At 35.5% G+C, this 18,190-nt stretch overlaps 1 protein-coding gene across 9 annotated transcripts in view; it reads left to right on the plus strand.

The window, feature by feature from the left end:
- Nucleotides 1–18,190, plus strand: part of RALGAPA1 (Ral GTPase activating protein catalytic subunit alpha 1) — a 129,865-nt gene that overhangs the window by 101,815 nt on the left and 9,860 nt on the right. For 8 of the 9 annotated variants that reach the window (XM_083863649.1, XM_083863641.1, XM_083863644.1 and 5 more), the window contains one exon: nt 15,252–15,376. In XM_083863649.1, coding sequence (XP_083719775.1) covers nt 15,252–15,376 — 125 coding nt within the window. Of the gene's footprint in view, nt 1–15,251; nt 15,377–15,990; nt 16,022–18,190 lie in introns of all 9 variants that reach the window. The other variant, XM_083863646.1, reaches the window with a different exon arrangement.

Here is an 18,190-nt window from a genome sequence, read left to right on the forward strand (position 1 = left end):
TTGTCTTCTAGAGAAAGGGAAGGTGTTAACCCCATATGGTGTCTGAGAAGGCGGTAGCTTATTTATGAATAAAGTAGTGTCTGTGAGTGGTTTGTTAAAAGTTTGCTTTGTATTAGAAACTAATCGCTCAAAAAAAGCTTTTTTTTCTTGAGGTAATACTCAACTGCCCCAAGAACAGGTTTTATTAGAATTGGTAATGTTGCCACTTCTTGTTCTTGCTTGACCATCTCCTACCTCAGGATAGAATTGCAGGCCCTGGAAAAGTGAAGAAAGTGTTCTTTTTTAATGACATACAGTGAGCAAAGGGTATTCTTCAGATTTTTGGCTACGTTTGTTTCACTTAATTAAGAATATTCGTTGTATTTGAATTTTCAAACTAATTTGTGAAGGTTTTGAAGATTCCTCACTGGTACAGAAACTTAAAAGTTAAAACTGGATAGCACTGATTTTGACAGTGCCAGTTTCCCTTTCTCCAAGAAGTTTTTTATCTTAAAGCTGCATGAGCATCTCCAAGGAAAAAAGTTAATAGAGTGGTACTGCATCAATGACAACTGTGTATCAAATGGGAGAGGCATAAGGGATGTTCGCTCCTGTAGTTTTGGTATAGTAAAAGGAATAGTGTATGAAATTAAGATTGCTCTTCCAGTATTTTCTGGTTTAGAATTTTTTTCATCTGCCATACGCCAAGAGTCTGAAAGTTTGCTGTATTTCTGGCAATGCATTTTTGATACAGGACATTTAATGATGTTTTAACATACCTGTTACTCATATTTTTCTGTCATCACAGGTGAGAAGATATTAACATTAAAAATAATGTTTATACAGTTTTTACAAGCTACTTTATATATTTTTTAAAAAATAATAACAAATTTCAGAATTCCAGTGAGTATTTATTCCATCCCTGATGTCTACTGTTGCAGCCTTATCTGATATGATTTCAAGTAAGAGACATGAGTTCATCATATGACCCCTGCTATTTTTTCCAGAAGAAAATACATTTATTTCTGAAATCTGTTTTACTGTCTAGCAGTGAAAATTGTTTTTCTAGTTCAAGCAAGAATCATAAGGGATAGAATATGATGTTCAGTTTTTCCTGTACTTTGAATTGCTCTGGGTGTTCTCCCAGATCCTAGTTCTGCTGACAAATTATTTGATATTTTAATAATTATAAATGTGAGTGATTAATTAAATCCCTGCATACCACAATCTAACATGAAAATTGGAATATTTCCAACACCTATAGAAGTATATGATTGCTTTAATGGACTGTTCAGGTGTTTCAATTTAAGGAATCATGTAACAGTTTCTCTGCCCATTATAAGAAACCTAAATGTAAGAGGAAAGTCTTGTATCTCTATATATCTCTGTAGAGGTGTGTGTGTGTGTGTGTGTGTGTGTGTGTGTGTGTATGTGTCTCCTTGTAGGTATGCAATGACTGTAATAGCTATATCTTTACCTTTACTCTACTTTTCCTCTGAAGTAATACATGAAATTAATGTATTTTCCTGTGATTTCACAAGTATTTTTGAACAAAAAGAGGTTGTTGTAAGAAAAATTGCTGGGAAAATACCAGAAAAATGTAATACCAGGTTACTTGTATGGCCATGAATGGCTAAAGTGCTCAGAATGACAAACCACTAATGTCAAAAAAGCAAAATGCACAGTACTTAAATAACTGCTGCATTTAAGAATGTTCATGTTCAAGATGAATTTTTAATACATTATACAGAAAATTAGTACAGTTTGAAATATCATATGTAAAGGATTTGGCACGATGGCAATGCAGTGCAATAGAGTAATGTAAAATAACTTCTGTATGAATAACATCATGTTGAAGTTTTCCCAATTAAAAAAAAAAAAAAAAAAGGGCTAAATGAAAAAAGCTAAGATTCCAAAGCATAAATTGTGCTATTTATGTTCGTTAAGTATGGTTTGAAATCCTGTCTTAGGGACATCTTGCCTAACTATATATCTCATGCTGCTCAGTAAATGAGAAGAGTATTGATTGGCATATGCTGCTTAAATCGATCACCTTGACAGCCAGAATTACAGTAATCTGTCAGTATTAATGACTATCTTTCAAGCCTTGATACCTCTCCTTTGCTTGTCTCGTCTTGCCACAGTTCTGTTTGAAGTGCATTTTCTTGAAATCTCTGGTTTTGTCAGGGTAGGTAGTTTTGTAGGGTTTTTTGTCCCCTGAGTCCAATTTATTGGCTTGATCATGCAATTAGAGTAAAAATGCAACACCAGGGAGCAAAAGTAGGCAGTGTCCTGAGTAACAATTGGACCTCAGAGGTAGTGCAAGCCTGTTCTCAGCCAACATTTATTAGTTACCTGTTGAAAGAATAGGATTGTTTTGCAATGAATAATTCCAAAGCATTGCTTTAAATGCCTTTGATTTTAGCCACTAGAGACAAACTGATTGAGCCAACATTTGTGATAGGCTTTTAAACTCTTGCCTTAGTGTTTGTCATATAGACACTTCAAATAACTGCTGGAGAAATACTTGCAGACGTGTGTACCAAGCTGCTGTGTTTGCTACATTTTTCATGTAGTGAACATAATTTCACAAAATTTCACTCTGTTTTCATGTATTTTTAATGTGAGGAGTAAGCTGAAGCATGACATTGTCTTGTTGATCACAACTCTTTGAATGTGATCATCCAGACAATTCCTGATCCACCAAGTGGGCCATCCATCAAATCCATGTCTCTCAAATTTAGAGACAAGGATATCATGTTGGATAGTGTCAGATGCTTTGCACGGGTCCAGGTATGACATCAGTTGCTCTTGTCTCATGTACCAGTGCTGTAACACTGCTGTAGAAAGCCACCAAATTTGTGCATGATTTGTCCTTAGGACAGCCATGTTGACTGTCTCAAATCACCACTTTATTTCCCATTGTGTCCTAGTATAGTTTCCAGAAAAATCTTTGCAGGCATTGAGGTGAAATTGCCTGGCCTGAAGCACGTGTTAAAGGGGTACAGTTTAAGCACATGGATTTAATCATGCTGTTGTTATCACAAGATATCTACAACATATTTCAAGTCAGCAGTACAGCTTTATTTATTAGCTACTCTTCCCTAATGAAATGCATGAGACTCTCTTGAAAGTGATAAAAACACAAAATATCAAGTTTGCAAAACTGATTGACTGTAGTAATGTAGTTTTCTACTATTAATTGCACTTATAAAGACCTGAGTGCTCTGTTGATATGGTAGACACTTAAGGGGAGACTCAAATCTTTTTGTACTGTTTGTAAAAATATATTCTAGATTATTTTACTTCTATGTTCTTTCATAAATATAATTTACCCGTATGAAGGAGAAATATTGGTTCTACTGATTTCTCAACAAAATATAGGTAGGCTTATGCCAGTGGCATTCTGTTTTAGAATAGAAGGAGGGCAGTGAGCTCTCCTGAAAAGCAGTGACCTGCATTATCACCCTCCTAGAATTGCTGAGTCTGGATATGTCAGTACAGATGCCTTGAGGGAAGGAATTTTTCTTCTTATATGTTTAAAAATAAACATCTTTTAAGAGGAAATTTTTGTATGTTGTAAGCTGAAGGTTAGCAGTGGAATCACTCTTTAATTATAAAATGTGGTTTTGAAGTCTATAAATCCCTTTTTAAAAAATTGCAGGGAGAAGGCTACGAATCCTTAAACTGGAATGAAAAAGATAAACTAATCCAATGTTACACAGAGTTGATTGCCTAGTGTGTAACACAGAGTGACAGGTTTTTTGTTAATACCCACTTAACCTTATTAATTAATTAAACATTTTGGCTAACAAAAGCCCTTTGTTAAAATGTTAAGACTCTTGCCCCTTTAAGGTGTTAAAATTCATATAGATTTCTTTGATAGCTCTCAGAAGTCTGTGAATAAACACCTGGAAGATTAAACAATTTTTCCTGACATTTGTAGAATGTAAAGAAAGAAATGTTTTTAAACTATTTAAGCCCTGGTTTTACATTGCAAAAAACAGCATTGTGTATTGATTTAATCCTTTTCTTAAATTCACCCTCATAACAAATCAGGCATGTGCAAACAACTTACAAGGTTTGTATGTTAAAACATGAAAAACCATGTATATAAAAAAAGAACTATGTTGCATTCCATATGTTTGATTCTGACATTTAAATTGGTGGGAAATGTGGGAGATTATTTATGAAAACCAAAACTGGCAAAACCATAATGGTTGTGAGATAGAGTGATGTTTTTGGGTGAGTTGTATAAGATATTGGCAAACTGTTTCCACATCATTCTGCATATGGTAATCAAAACAGTTGGGGCATGCTTTCCAGTGCCAACAGAGGGATTAGAAGATCATAGGTACCAAAAAACCCCCAGATTAATAGAAACTAGCACATTGGTTGGCTTTGTCCTCCTACAGCTGTATTTCAGTTACTGAAAAAGGGCTTTTATATAATACCTGGCAGTATGTGGAAATAGCTGGAGATGAAATGTAATTCATGTAAAAATATTCCCCGGGGTCAAAATTATAACAAAAAAAGATTATAGTTTATTCTGTATGTACTGCATAGTAAAAAAATGGACTAAGCTAACATAGAGCAAGGATTAAAAGTTAGTGTTACAGTAATTGGAGTTACCATATGGCAGTCTGAAGGACGTGAGTCCTAATCATAGCCTGGCCAATCAAATTAATCTCAATATACTTTGTAGACATTGAGAAAATAGTTTAATTGCCGATTAACTGCACCTGAATAAATCCATGGGTCACAAATACATTTACCTCCTTCTGAATGCTTCTCCCAAACACAGAAGAATGCATGCTATTAGAAAATCGTTTCATTTCAGCTGACTAAACCATAGTTACCATCCATCTGTTCGTGCCAATTGTGGAAAAAGGTCAGTTTTCAGCAAAGCCATGCATTTCACAGAAGGTATGTGAAGTGAAATTTCACAAGGGACATGATGCATCCTGATTCCTAGTGATAAACCTTAGGGGCCAGCAGGGTTGGCATATGGTTCAGCATGATATGAAGGCTTGGGTTCCCTGGCTTCACTTCTTTGGCGTGGAACTGATAAAACCTGGCTCTTAAGTATTGTTTCACTGGACACCAATCATGGGCAGCAGGAACTGCCCACTTAACTCTCTGTGGGAAGATGGCCCAGGCTGTGTTCACAATAGTACCATTGTAGTGCTGCAGACTGTTCTCAACAGCTTGACAGCATTAGGGAGGAGGGCAAACGGGCTGCTTTGCTAGTTGCTCTTCAAATATGAAAAGAGCAAAATAATTGAAAATTCATATTTATTTTCTTCATTTAAATAGAAGCCTGACTTTGAGTTTTTAAAATCATTCTTAAAATTGACTTTACTCCCCTCCAAAGAGGCTTATAAGTAGATTACATGCTACTGGTACTGCAGCAACCCAAGGTAAAGAGAAAACATTCTCATCCACTATAAAATTTTTAAAAGGTAGTTGTAAAATTCATTGAAGTATAGATTGGAATTAATGACAGAATTTCTCATTAGAGAAGTTTCCTTTGTTACTGGTAGTGTGGAATGGCAAATTAACACATGCCTGCATGTGCAGTCTTTTTACTGGACAGTATTTAATATTAATATAATTTTTATTTGTGTAATTTTGCAGTTTGGAGTGATTTCTTCTTATTAAAAGGCATTTGCTGTTTTTCTCAGGAATTAATATGTCTATATATGTAGAAAAGATATTTAAAGTAGAAATTTAAATGCTTGAATATATGAAAACAGTGAGCTTAAGCATTCATGCTAATACCAGAGAGTAGAGAACTAGTTTTGCTTCTGTATTCTTTACACCTTAGTTACTTGAGTTAAAACTGATGTAATGCTGGATGTCAGAACAAGGATGAACCCTTCTCCCAACATCAGGAGTTAGTTTATGGGGTTGCAGTTCCTTTCTGGCCTGTAGAATTTCACGTTCATCACTTCAACCCACACCTTAACTTCTTTGGTTGGTGTGTTTAGTACAACAGCTTTAATGAACTTCAGTCCCATGGCTGGTGGCCCTGCACCTCCCCTGCTGCCTCCTGCAAACCCAGAGCTGCCAGGTGAGTGCTTCTGTCTGACTGCAGGAGCAGTGCTCCGTCACTCCAGAGAGAGCCTGAAGCAGTGATAGCTGTAATGGGCTTCAAAACAATTAGCACAACATACCTTATAGATTCATTGATTCCCATCTTGGATACATTAGTAAGACAAATCCTCCCTATTCATTGGAGTGGGAATTCTGCCTGCATATGGGCTGTTTTCTTCACTGTTTTCTTCACTAGTTTGTTTTCATGTCCATAGCCTGTTACTAAAACATGGATGAGTGCAGTGTTTTTAAATATTGTCATTATTCTTATAACCACCCAGCCAAAGTTATAGTGCTGAAGTATTCGTCCTTCCCATCCTGCTAGCCATTTGATCAGACTTTTTAACTTCATGCTAAAATGCAGTTCAGGGTTTGTAGAACCAACAATACACTATAAATGGTACTGAAACAGATACTTTCGGCTATATTTTTGTATTAGTATGCTCCTGCTGTATTTCAAACAGATAATTCATTGAATGCCCATTTTTCCTCTTACTGCAGAGTAGATTATATTTAAGTCAAGATTAATGGATAGATTCTGATGTTAAAACCCAGTCTCTGAGTCTGTCATTCCCTAGAGGCATATAGTGCATTAGTTTAAGCCAATGTGCTGTTTATCATAGATACTCTGACACTGTCTTAAATGACAGTTTACTGTACTTTGTAGCTGCTTACTCTGGTAATAAAATCACTATATTGTGTTCTTGATAATTACAATATTAAATAGAAACTTAATTGGATTACTGCACATTTAGATACAGATAGTTCTTAAGTAATTGTCCACTGTAAAATTTCTGATACTCATTTTTTCTCTCATACAGTGTGTTCTGTTGGAGTCTAAGCTTAATATGTAGTTCAGTCACCTTAGATGAAAAAGTGTTGAAAAGACATCTGTAGCGGGATTTTTTGGTGCAAAGGAGTATCTTTTATCATACAGGTTTTCACTTGAGCCATTGTTGGTTTTCAAATCCTTCTATATGATCCTGTTTGCCAAAGTCCTTATAATAAAATAACTTCTGGGTTCTACAGAGTTGAAGAATTTGATAAGTAGTCTTAATTCAGATATTTTTTCCCTTAATTTTGAAAAGTCTGAGCATAATTTTGTCATTTTTGCTGCCTAAGCAGATGAAAGGAATTAGAATTAATTCAGTAAATAGTTATTTTTATGTTATTGTCTTAAAAAGAACCCCAACTTTTAAATATAATTTTTCATATAGTTTATATTCTAAAGAATATACTGAAATTAAAATTTATTTGAAGTTCAGTTCACTTGCACTTTAATTCTACATATCTTTATAAGCCTTCTGTAAAAGACCTTTGTATAGAGTGGTTACATTTTTCATTTCATAATTGAGTGTTTTAAGTGGTTAAGCGTAGTCCAAATTTTATCCAATTCCAGCTTGTGTTAACGGTGCTCCACTCACACTGCCTTAGCACCTGTTATGGATTTTGAGTCATCTGGCAGCCCGTGGGACTTAGATAAAGAAGTACCAGGTGTCCTGCCTGTCTCTTAATTGAGACGCAATGTAAACAATATAGACTTGGCAATATGGTTATAGAAATGGATTAAAGCCCAGCTTTGTCTGCACTGATGAATCACAGCTTTTTTCTTCCTAGAAGATGTTATAAACCACTGATGAATTTAGAGAGCTGTAAGATTTTGTGGAACAACATAAAAGTAAACAACACAGCAAGGATTTTCCTAGAAGGACAGTTTTGCAGTGTGCTAAATGTGTTGAGTTTTTTAATGAAAATGTAAGCATCAGTTAGAATTTCTTACAGTAATTTAGCGATTTTGAAACTGCCCACACTGTAAAAATTAAAATTCTTACATAAATTCAAATAAAGTCAATGCCTTTCAGTATGTAGTGTATTAGTAAACAGGCAGAAAACAATACCATTTACATGGAGACGCTCAATGGCTGCAGCTTTATCTCGCCTACACTTACATTGCAGGACTTTTAACCATATAACCATGGAGTAGATATAAATTATCTCTTTTAACTGTAAGATAAGTAATCTTAAATAAAAAAACTCCTCCAAATGGCAAAAGTGCTTGATAATACTTAATTTATCACAGATTTATTTAACTGTTTAGTAGTATAAAACCTTAAAAGTAATTTTCATTATATTTATTCAAAGAATGATGCAACTATGTTTTGGAAACAAATTGCACTATCTGGAATGATGGAATTAGTTTTTATAAATGTAGCTATTATATATTCCCTTATTTTCTTCATGAAGAGATATACCACAAAAATTGCCTCAAAAACCCCTTTGTAGTTACAGCTTGAGCTGAAAAATAATGTCATTAAATATGTTAGATAATACATTTTAGGCTTGCTTAAATTCTACAGTTTTGTCTGTTACTTGTTTTTCATATACACTCTCATTTTATTAGTGAGATCTCTACATTAATTAGTAGATTGTAACATATACATTACTTTTAAAAATTATTGATTTTGGATAATTAAGAGAGCCCCTTCTGCAGTTTTAAAATGTTTTCACCAAATGCAACATACAAGTTTACTTTTGAAATACATTTTTCTTTTCTCTGAGGTTTATGTTCTATTTTTATGAGTAAGAAAATATATTGTTACATTTTATTGCAGAAGAGCTGTCTTGAAAAAGTGGTTCAGTAGGAAAAAATCACCTTAAAAGACTATAAAAATTTTAATTCTTTAACCTGCCTAGTCAAGCATAGTAATTTTTTTCTTCTCTTTCACTTAAATAACTTGCATGAGATAGGAGGAGAGTGAACTGAATTCTGCCTTATGAATCACTGGTGTTGTGGCTAAGTCCAGTTGCATATGCAGAAGCTTCTTTTATTTACAGCATAGCTGTGTAAACAGATGCACCTAGCTAAATATTTATTTGCCATTTTCAGTATTGACAGCATTTAAGAAACACAAAAGAACCCAGACTGACTTTGAGATATCAAGGCGACTTGAGTAAACAGAAGATGCAGCTGGAAGAGAAAAAACCCTCTTTATTTGTATACTGTGCAAACTAGATGTGGAAGTGACTGAAATGCAATAAATAGGGAACACCATGATACCACTTCTACAGAGTCATTTTTCAGAATATAAGAGAACTTTAACTATTCCTCTCAGTTGATGCTGATCACCCACCTACATACAAAACACTGCTACTTGCAGGGCTTCCAGCACTGGATCAATAGCAGCCCGACTTACATCCTTAACTCTAAGAGCCAACAAAGACTACAAATTGCTGTGACTCAGTGTGAGTTCAGCTGTTTTTACAACCACTGCACAGTCTCTTCTTTTAGAGTGAGATTTCCCAGAAAAAAATTCCATTTCTGTGATGTGTGTGGGTTTTGTCTCATCTTCCTGTAGAAGTCAAGTTCTGCTGGGACTAAGTTCTCCTTTCAGCTTAAAACCTTGATCCTAACCTGTACTTGTTATCTTCATAGGGGAGGCCATTATCCTTTCACACTTTGATCTAAGGAATTGAAATTTGCTAGGAAAAATGTGCCAAATAAAATCAATTCTTTCATCATTTTAAGTACCTCAAGTTGTATCAATTAATTCTGTGGGGTTTGCACACCTTTTGAGGCCAGAGAGCAAAAAAACTTAAAATCTCCTACCAAAATACGCTCTTCACTGTGTTTCACTGTTTCTTTTTTTACTTTGGTCCCTATTAACCTAGGAGCGTTTTTATACATTGACAATACTACAGATTTGGGGTTTTTTTCCTATAAAAAATGATGTATGCTTCTAAATTTGCTGAGGGGGGAAAATGTAGTAAACAAGAGAGTTCCTTCTTATATGGCTTTTCTTAAAATATTGTTAATCTCTTTTATGTAAATTTTGTATATATGCAATTAAAAACCTCTCACAATTGTCCGTTGATCCTACAAGAAAGTATCTCTGGTGTAGGATTTTCATTTTCTGCATAAGGATGGAGCAGCAGTTCAGTTTCTGCTTGTCTTAAATTATTTTCCAAATGCCTGGCTAACAAAGTCATACTCTCCACAATCATATCAATATATATTGACTTCTTAGATGGTTTTGCTAACAGTTGGAACTGCCAGGGATGCAGCTGTACATGTATTTCTGAGAGGAGTTTGTAATTTGAGCTGAAAAAAATCCATCTTACTATTTAGAAACGCATGTTCTAGCTTTTTTTTTCTAAGAGGTATTTCAAGGCAATCATTAAAACCCTTTTTTTTCCCAGCTCTGGAACCAAACCAGGTACCTACCAATATATGTACCTAATACTACACATGTATACTGCACATATATACAAATACACAAGTATGAGGAGGGAAGACTTCTGAATAAAGCTTTCATGACAGTGTTTTGCTTCAACACTGCTGAAATTGTTCTTTGTTTCATACAATAAGACTTCTTCTTAATCAAAGAAAATATACATGCTTATCTATATAGTCTAATCATTATGGTGCTTTTTTGGGAGAGGAGAGTCCCTGGATTCCAGTCTGTGCTCAGGAAGCAATTTGTTATCAAATGTTTTTTGGAGCAGGCAGTAGAATTTCTTCTCCAGCTCATTTGAGAATCTAACACTTAGTTGTTCTGGTAATAGATAGATTACATAGTTGTGAAGTGCTATATCCTTAAATAAAGTCTTGGAAATCTTATTACATGTTTAAACTATTTTTTTCTTCATTTTTTTGCAGCCTTAGGTTATGTCATTTTAGGACTGGTATTCTGTCAATGACTGTAGCAGTAATCATACACCCACTCCTTAACTAAAAGAACTGGATAGATTTATTGTAATGCGTTTTAGTCAGCTGTAAAACTGAGAAGTGTGAAGAAGAATGGAAAGAAAATATGTCGTCAGAATGACACAATAAATTGTGAAAAATCAATAATCATAGCAAAGGGATAGTTTGTGGGGGGGGGATTGTTTGTGGACACTTGTGGAGACCTGATGCTGCACATTAAGCCACATAGAAGAAAGTACAAAAGTGCCTTTACAAAGATGTCAAGATTAGTGAGATTGACTGCATTAACTGACTGGAGGTGAGTGGTTTTGGTAAAATAGATGGAATGGGTATGGACTATAAAGTTCAAATTAGTAGCCTGCATTTGCACTAGGGAGTGGCAGACTGATGGCAGTATCTGAGAGAATGCACCATCTTAAGCAGTACATACAGAAAGTGGATTCTGCAGTGCACTGAGTAGATTATAAAAGGATTAAAAATGCATTTATTTAGGCCAGAGAAAAGGATATGGCAGTAACTGAGATGTGAGGTAAGAGCCTAGGTAATTTGTTCACATAGATGGCTAGAAAAAGTTTTAGCTTAGATCCTGCATAGAGTCTGCAAGACGTAGATGTATTTTGCCATAGGAATCTAAAGCTTGGAAGTGATACAATCAACAGAGATGGAGAACTATTAGGTGAAGACATGAAATGATGCCAATGAGAAAGATTGGGCATAAGTCAGTGATCTGACAGCCAGACTTTCAGTGCTTGTTTCAAAGTCTGATAGAAAGTACAGTATTGTCAAATAATAGATCTTTTCAGATAATTATTAATAGAAATAATTACAGATTTAGAGAGTAAATAAAAGGGATCATAATGTAAATTAAATATTCACTGGAGTGACTACAACCTGAGTGACCTGTAAAGATACGATTCCTGATTTTTTCTGCTACTGATTCTATTTTTCAGAAACAGGTTCTTCTGAAAAAGTATAATGAAGTTATTAGATTTTTTTTGTTAGATTTTTTGCAGTTAGGCATCTGCAAGTTTTTAGCTGACACATTTGGGCGAGTGCCTGCATAATTAATGTATATTATACATTTTTATTCATTCTATTTTGTTCCAGTTAGCACCTTCTTCAGAAGCAAAAAGCCCACAATACTGTTGTTTAAGTGTTTTGTCACTATCTGTGCCAGTCTTTCTCCACTGGTTTGTCTGTGCATCCTTCCCATTCCATCTTAATTGCTGATGCCAGTGGCAACATCCACTCGAAGTAAGAATACAGCTTGCATTGCCCTATTATTACTAGCCATTGAGTTTGTGTGTGCCACTCAATCTGTAAGGGCTAATAAGTCTTTCCTAGAGAGCAATGTTTTAAAGAAATAAATGTCTAGCCTATTAGAAGTAATGTAGACATTAGCTACCATGGGTTTATGGTCACTCCTGCAGACAGTTGCATTAAAATACAGTGTAGAACTAGATTAACTCATCCAAAAAAGCATATACAACTGGTGCTTCAAAATTGCTAGGATGTTCTCAAAGTATAAATGAATAGAAGATAAAAGTATCTCATCTATGTAGTCTCTAATACAGAAACAGAGTTCTTCTGAGGAGTGTGTAATTTCTTAGTGCAAAGTAGAGCAAGCTTTGGACTTGATGTTTGCCTCAGAATTTTTTTGTTTTTCAGGTAGGTTATGTTTTTAATAAGCTGCAGATGGTTTTGTGGGTTGTTAGGATGAGCAGCAACCCAGGTAGCTGAATTACTTTTCTCTGGGTGTGCATTAGACTTCTAGAACCAATATAAACATATTCTCCTTCACTGTGTAACAAAAACATCATTATCGTCCTCAGTCAGCATCTGTCTTGAGACTTCTGTATTTGGTTAGGAGATGGTACCAAGACTAGAGAAAAAGAATGTCCTTGTCATGTTCAAAGCAGTAACTTTCCTTCATTTTGCCTTATTTGTGTACAAGCTTTGGATATAATAGGATAAACTAAAAGGTTTCCTTTAGAGACCTCTGAATGTAGAGCATTTTAAAAGCAAGTAGGTGTCTCTACCCTACTTTTTCATGAAACATTTTACCCATTCAAGCAGACTTTTAAAAACAGCTTGTTTTGATAGCAGCCTGTTCTCCTGTGGGCCTTCAGCCTTTGCTTCCTGGCAGCACCTTTGGTGCGAAAAGAGAGTGATCAATTGGGAGACTATCAGTGCCAGCATGCATAGAGTGATAAGTTAACACACCACTGGGAATTTCTAGGGCCCACCAAGATACTTCACTTCTAATGTGCTAACAAGCTCATTTTTCTACCTCTTGCCTCTTCAGTTATTTTTTTTTTCTCAGAAGAGCTTAGAAGTTGAGTGCATCAGGCATAATGAAAAGCTCTGTAGGAGGGAGAAGCAATAACCCCATTTTTCCCTTTTCAGCCAAATAGAAAATTAGTTTCTGGTAATACACAAAGGCCAGTATTTTTTGTGCAAGGGGCACTGCTGTGAATCAAAGGACTCTATTAACTGCAGAAAATTCAGCAGCTGTGAATCTCCCCCAATGAAAAAAAAAATGCTTTTCAACAAGTTGTGAGATACGTAGTATTATTTAGACTTGAACCATCAGTTTCATCCTCTACCACTTATACATAGCCTCTTAAAAACTGTGCTATATTACTGTCCTCTGTTCAGGCTCAATACTGTGTTTATCCCCCAACCTAAGAATCATTACAATGGGAGATTTTTATATTTTCTCTTGTCCCAGTGCTTCTATTATAGCTTCCCCAAACTGAGGCTTCTGCTGTGGTTCAGCTGTCTCTGGTGTCAGAAAGAATTCAGAGCACAGATTTTGGAGGGAAAACTGTTTCCCAGTTTCACTATGTAACCAAGTTATGGCCTAAGGAAATGCGATAGAAATAATTTAATTCACTGAAACATGTTTCTAGATAATATATTCTCTATATTTCTTCATATTTAGATAGACTGTAAAATCTACAGTAAATATTGCACAGAAAAAAATGACAGAAAAATTGAGTAGGAAAAGTTCTGTAATTGTAGAAGTGTAGTTTTGTAAGATAATATGAAGATTATTGTTTCCAACTTTCATTGGGTGTTGGGAATTTTATTGCTTATAACTGAAAATAGTATCATTATTTATTTTAAATGTTACCACTAGTAATTAAAAATGCTTATCACGTGTAATGCAATTTTTATGTTTGGATTGCTAAAAAACTATGTGCAATGTGAGTATTATCCCCATTTCACAGGTGGTGAAATTGAGTCAGAAAGATAGTTTCCTCACTGTCCCTGATTCCCCCAAAAAGAGCAGCAGACCTGAAATCAGGCCCCAGAATTTTAAAGGAAACCTATTTTGAATGCATTCCTCCACAGCATGCTGATTTGTTTGGGGTATTCTTTTGGAAAGCAGAACTATGTAAGGAGAAAATTACCTCACTATCTGCAAATAAAATACGGGGGGGAAAAGTGGGCACAAGTGTAAATATCAAGGAAAATTTCTGATCATTCTCTGTTTGTGTAAGATAACTGGAGAAGGTTTCCCTCATTCAACATACTGAGTCCAGCTGGAGGACTCTGAAAGTTGTGTGAGAAAAGGTTAACTGATTTCTCAGTTCAGCAACTATACAACATGAAGTCAGCATGGTAGTTTTTCTTGATAATTGTATGTTGCTGCCTGCTGCTCTACATTTTGACAGCCATTTCCATAGTTGCTTTCATGAACAGCAGAAATATTCCCTCTTTTTCTCGCTCTCTCTGTGCTAACAGCACAACCGGGCCTGCTGGAACAAGAAGCCTGGAGAGGGTTCTTCAAAAACAACAACACTTCAAGATACCAGTCTCTTGTCAGTAATATTAGAGGGGGAGAAGACAGGAAAAAAGAAGTACAGTATTTTACTCTCAGTGCCCTGCCAACACCCTGTTAACCAGTATTTAAGGGTCCTGTGGATTCTTTACAGATATTCTTGCTTGTTTTAAAGACAAAATTGACAAGGTGTTTTTTCCCCTTTACTGAAATTTCACTATATTTGTCTTAAATGTGAGTGTGTTTAGGGATTGTGAAAGCAGTTTATGATGGAAAAGTGCAAAGTCATTTATTTTGTTAATGCTAAGGTATGTTTCATGCTACACGTCCTAAAAACTGAAATGTTTTTATATTTAATTGTGACCAGAATACAGGCAAATTAGTTACTTAAGAGAGTACTTCAGTTGTTGCTGTTTGTAAACAGTTTCAGAAAGTTCTGCATCAGACATGAAAAGAATGCAGTTGAACCATAAGGTTTACATTAATCACGTTTATCTTACACTTAATATTATGTCAGTGCATCAGACAATATCACAGTCATATAAAGAATTAAAAATAAGTGTGTACAGTCACTGAAATACATGATATGTATTTAACAAAAATGAGAATTCTGATTGCTAGGCACTGATATTTAGCACTTACAATACATGATATAAATTCATCCTTAATTCTTGGCTAACTCAGTTACGAGGAGAGAGCACGATACCTGCAAACAATTGTTCAACATCATCTAGAGCCTACAACATTTGAAGATTTTGCTGCTCAGGTTTTCTGTCCAGCACCTTATCAACATTTGCCCTCAGAGACGGGTAAGAAATAACAAATAGTTTTTATAAAACCTTACTTGAAATGCAGTATCCTTACTTATAAAGACTAAAAATTCAGACATTTGCGCATCATGAAGAGTTATCATTAATTGGAAAGAACTATACAGGTTTGACAGCGTGGGCAAAGTTTCTGTTTTCTGGCATCATGAGCCAATCCCTGGCATTAAGATTTGGCAGGATGCTTTAATATAGCAACCAGACCCTGGATTTTTACAGCAAATTTTATCACAATCCCCTGTGTCAAGTCTGCTTGGAAACCTTGGTACTGTCATCTAGGCTAGTTCAGGTAGAAACATTTTTAAGTGCACCTTCCTCATAAGAAAGTTTCAAGGCCCGCTACATGTTTAGTATGTAAAGTTTTAAACTGAAAATCTGAGCCTTGCAATCTTAATTTTGTTCCCAGGTTATTAGTCACAAAGTTGGTTTTAAGGTAATTTTTACTTTTCAGTAAAATACCTGTTTTATAAGAGGATACTGCATTTTTTGTTACTAATAAGAAAATCGGTAAAAGAAAATGAGTAACTCAAGGCCTTCCTGTTCTGACATTTCTTGAACTCCTTATGATTATTTCATTATTTTATTTCCCCTCTTTTTAGATCATTAAATATCAGTTCTGTTTATCTGAAGGTAAGACAAAGTGTCCAAAAAAACCCTTTGTTCCTCTTACTTTTACTAGAACACTAAGCTTGTAACCAAATTGTATGCAAACTTTCCTTGTTGCCCTTGTTCACACTAAAAAGAATTTCACACTGATTGAGAAATGACCACTACATCTTCTAAAAGTTTTAGTCTTTTACTAACCTCAGGTCTGCATGAAGCACTAACACTGGTTCTGGGATTAAGGTAACTAATGATAGAGACAGTTGTTGAATGAGTAACACTTTATTGTGTTGACCTTTGTTTCTCAGCATGAATAAGTAGTACTGGATGGCAGTGGTGTGTTTTGTATCCCGTACTGTCTTTCATTGATGTTGTAAGACATTCTGGAGTGATAACCTAGGAGAGATGGAGAAGAAGAATGTGTAACACTTGAAATCCTCTGTTCAGAAAAACTTTATTTAATGATAATCAAAGTGCTTCCATGGAAAAACTGTAAATCTAAATGAAATAAATTCTGTAAGAATAGTTTGGCAAGTTGTTACCTGAAAATTTGTTTCTCAATTCCAAAATATATGCAGAAATCAATTCTGAATTATATAGGAATTATGGTAAGACTACAGAAATAATGACTGAGAGATGTTAAAATGTTGAGGCTCCTTTACTTTAAAATACAAACTATAACTAGAAATGAGGTGCAATTTCAAAGTATAATAAGTGGTATAATTATGCTAGTGGAAATAGTTGAGACAAAAGGTAAACAAAATTAAAAGTAAGTAATTTAATTAAAGCAGTATAAAAAATAGTAACATAACTTAAAGTATGAAAACATTTGAATAGAAAAAATCTGTAACTATAAACACTAAAAACAAACAAACATTAAAAACAATAACCAGGGATACCAGTCCTTGCCACATTTCCTGTCAAGGGACCTAGTGAATATTCAGCACCAGACACTTTTGTATGGCTAGTATGTATTCTATATTCTAGTGTATTTGTTGAAGTTCTGCCTATTCCTTCTCAGAAGTCTCATTCCAAGTCAAGTCATTCTGTCCTCTTCCTCGAATTCATTCTTTCAGGGTGAAGCAAGGCTGCTTTTTTGTGCTACAGAGTCGCATTTATCTACAGTGGCCATTTCTATATTTTAAAATTGGTATTCTCTAGCATGATCTGAAATGAGGTTATGATTTTTTAGAAACTGGATTTTAACTTAACCTTTCTATCAAAGTTAATAATTTTCTGTAGGAATCTCATTAATAGGAGCTTGTGATGTGTTTCACATCTGCACACATGCATGTGTGTGTCTGCATACCATGAAACACAATGTCCTGTCCTGGGAGCCACATTCTTCTGGACCTTGCATTGTGCAGTGGAAGTGACCGAGACATCAGTGTCAGGAGCAGCCAGCAGCTTCCTAGGACAGACATGCAACACACTGTGACCCAGCATCAGAGTCAATCAACCTGGCCCCACATCTGCCTGACTGTGCTTGCAGTCAGCTGGGGGTGCTCTGGCAGTCCTGCTTGCAACCTGATCTCTGTTCCATCTAGGGCTCCTGGAACTCTCATACTCAGCTCCAGGACAGAGTACCTGGAGTAGCACCGAACCATCTGCCTCCAAGCTGACTCTAGAGGACACAAATTCTAAAGCCTGAGCGGGTATAAAATAACACTGCAGTCACCTGCCAGAAAGGGCTTGGGGTTAGCCTGGAAACCACTGGTTTCCAGTTCTAGCAGAGGCAGACCTGTGAGCTACGTTGCTGCAGGTGACCCAGATTTTTGATGGACTGTGATCCCAAGGAAGAGTTCACCATCAGTGCCATTGAAAAAATAGATACTCCTAAATTTCCAGGGCCCCTGCAACAGGTGAATTTCTTAAAAGAGGTACAGAGCACTGAACTGTGCCAGGATTACACAGGAGTGGTGCTGGAGTCCTGCCTGGGAATGCACATGCATTCATCAACCTCAAGATGATTCAGACAAAACCTTGCAAGCTCCCAGCCAGATGTGTCCATGTCATCTGAAAATTTCTAACCAGCTTCTAAGAGTACATCACATTTTTTAAATACTAAATATTTCATTTCTCTATGGGGTTTCTTTTAATAAAAAATGACTGACCAGAAGAGACTAAGAAAAAAAATCCACATTTTAGATATTATAGACTGAATTCTTTTATTGGATCATGATCTCCATGATTACT

Source organism: Zosterops lateralis (genome assembly GCF_965231275.1).
Source record: "Zosterops lateralis genome assembly, chromosome: 6".
NCBI classification, from domain to species: Eukaryota; Metazoa; Chordata; class Aves; order Passeriformes; family Zosteropidae; genus Zosterops; species Zosterops lateralis.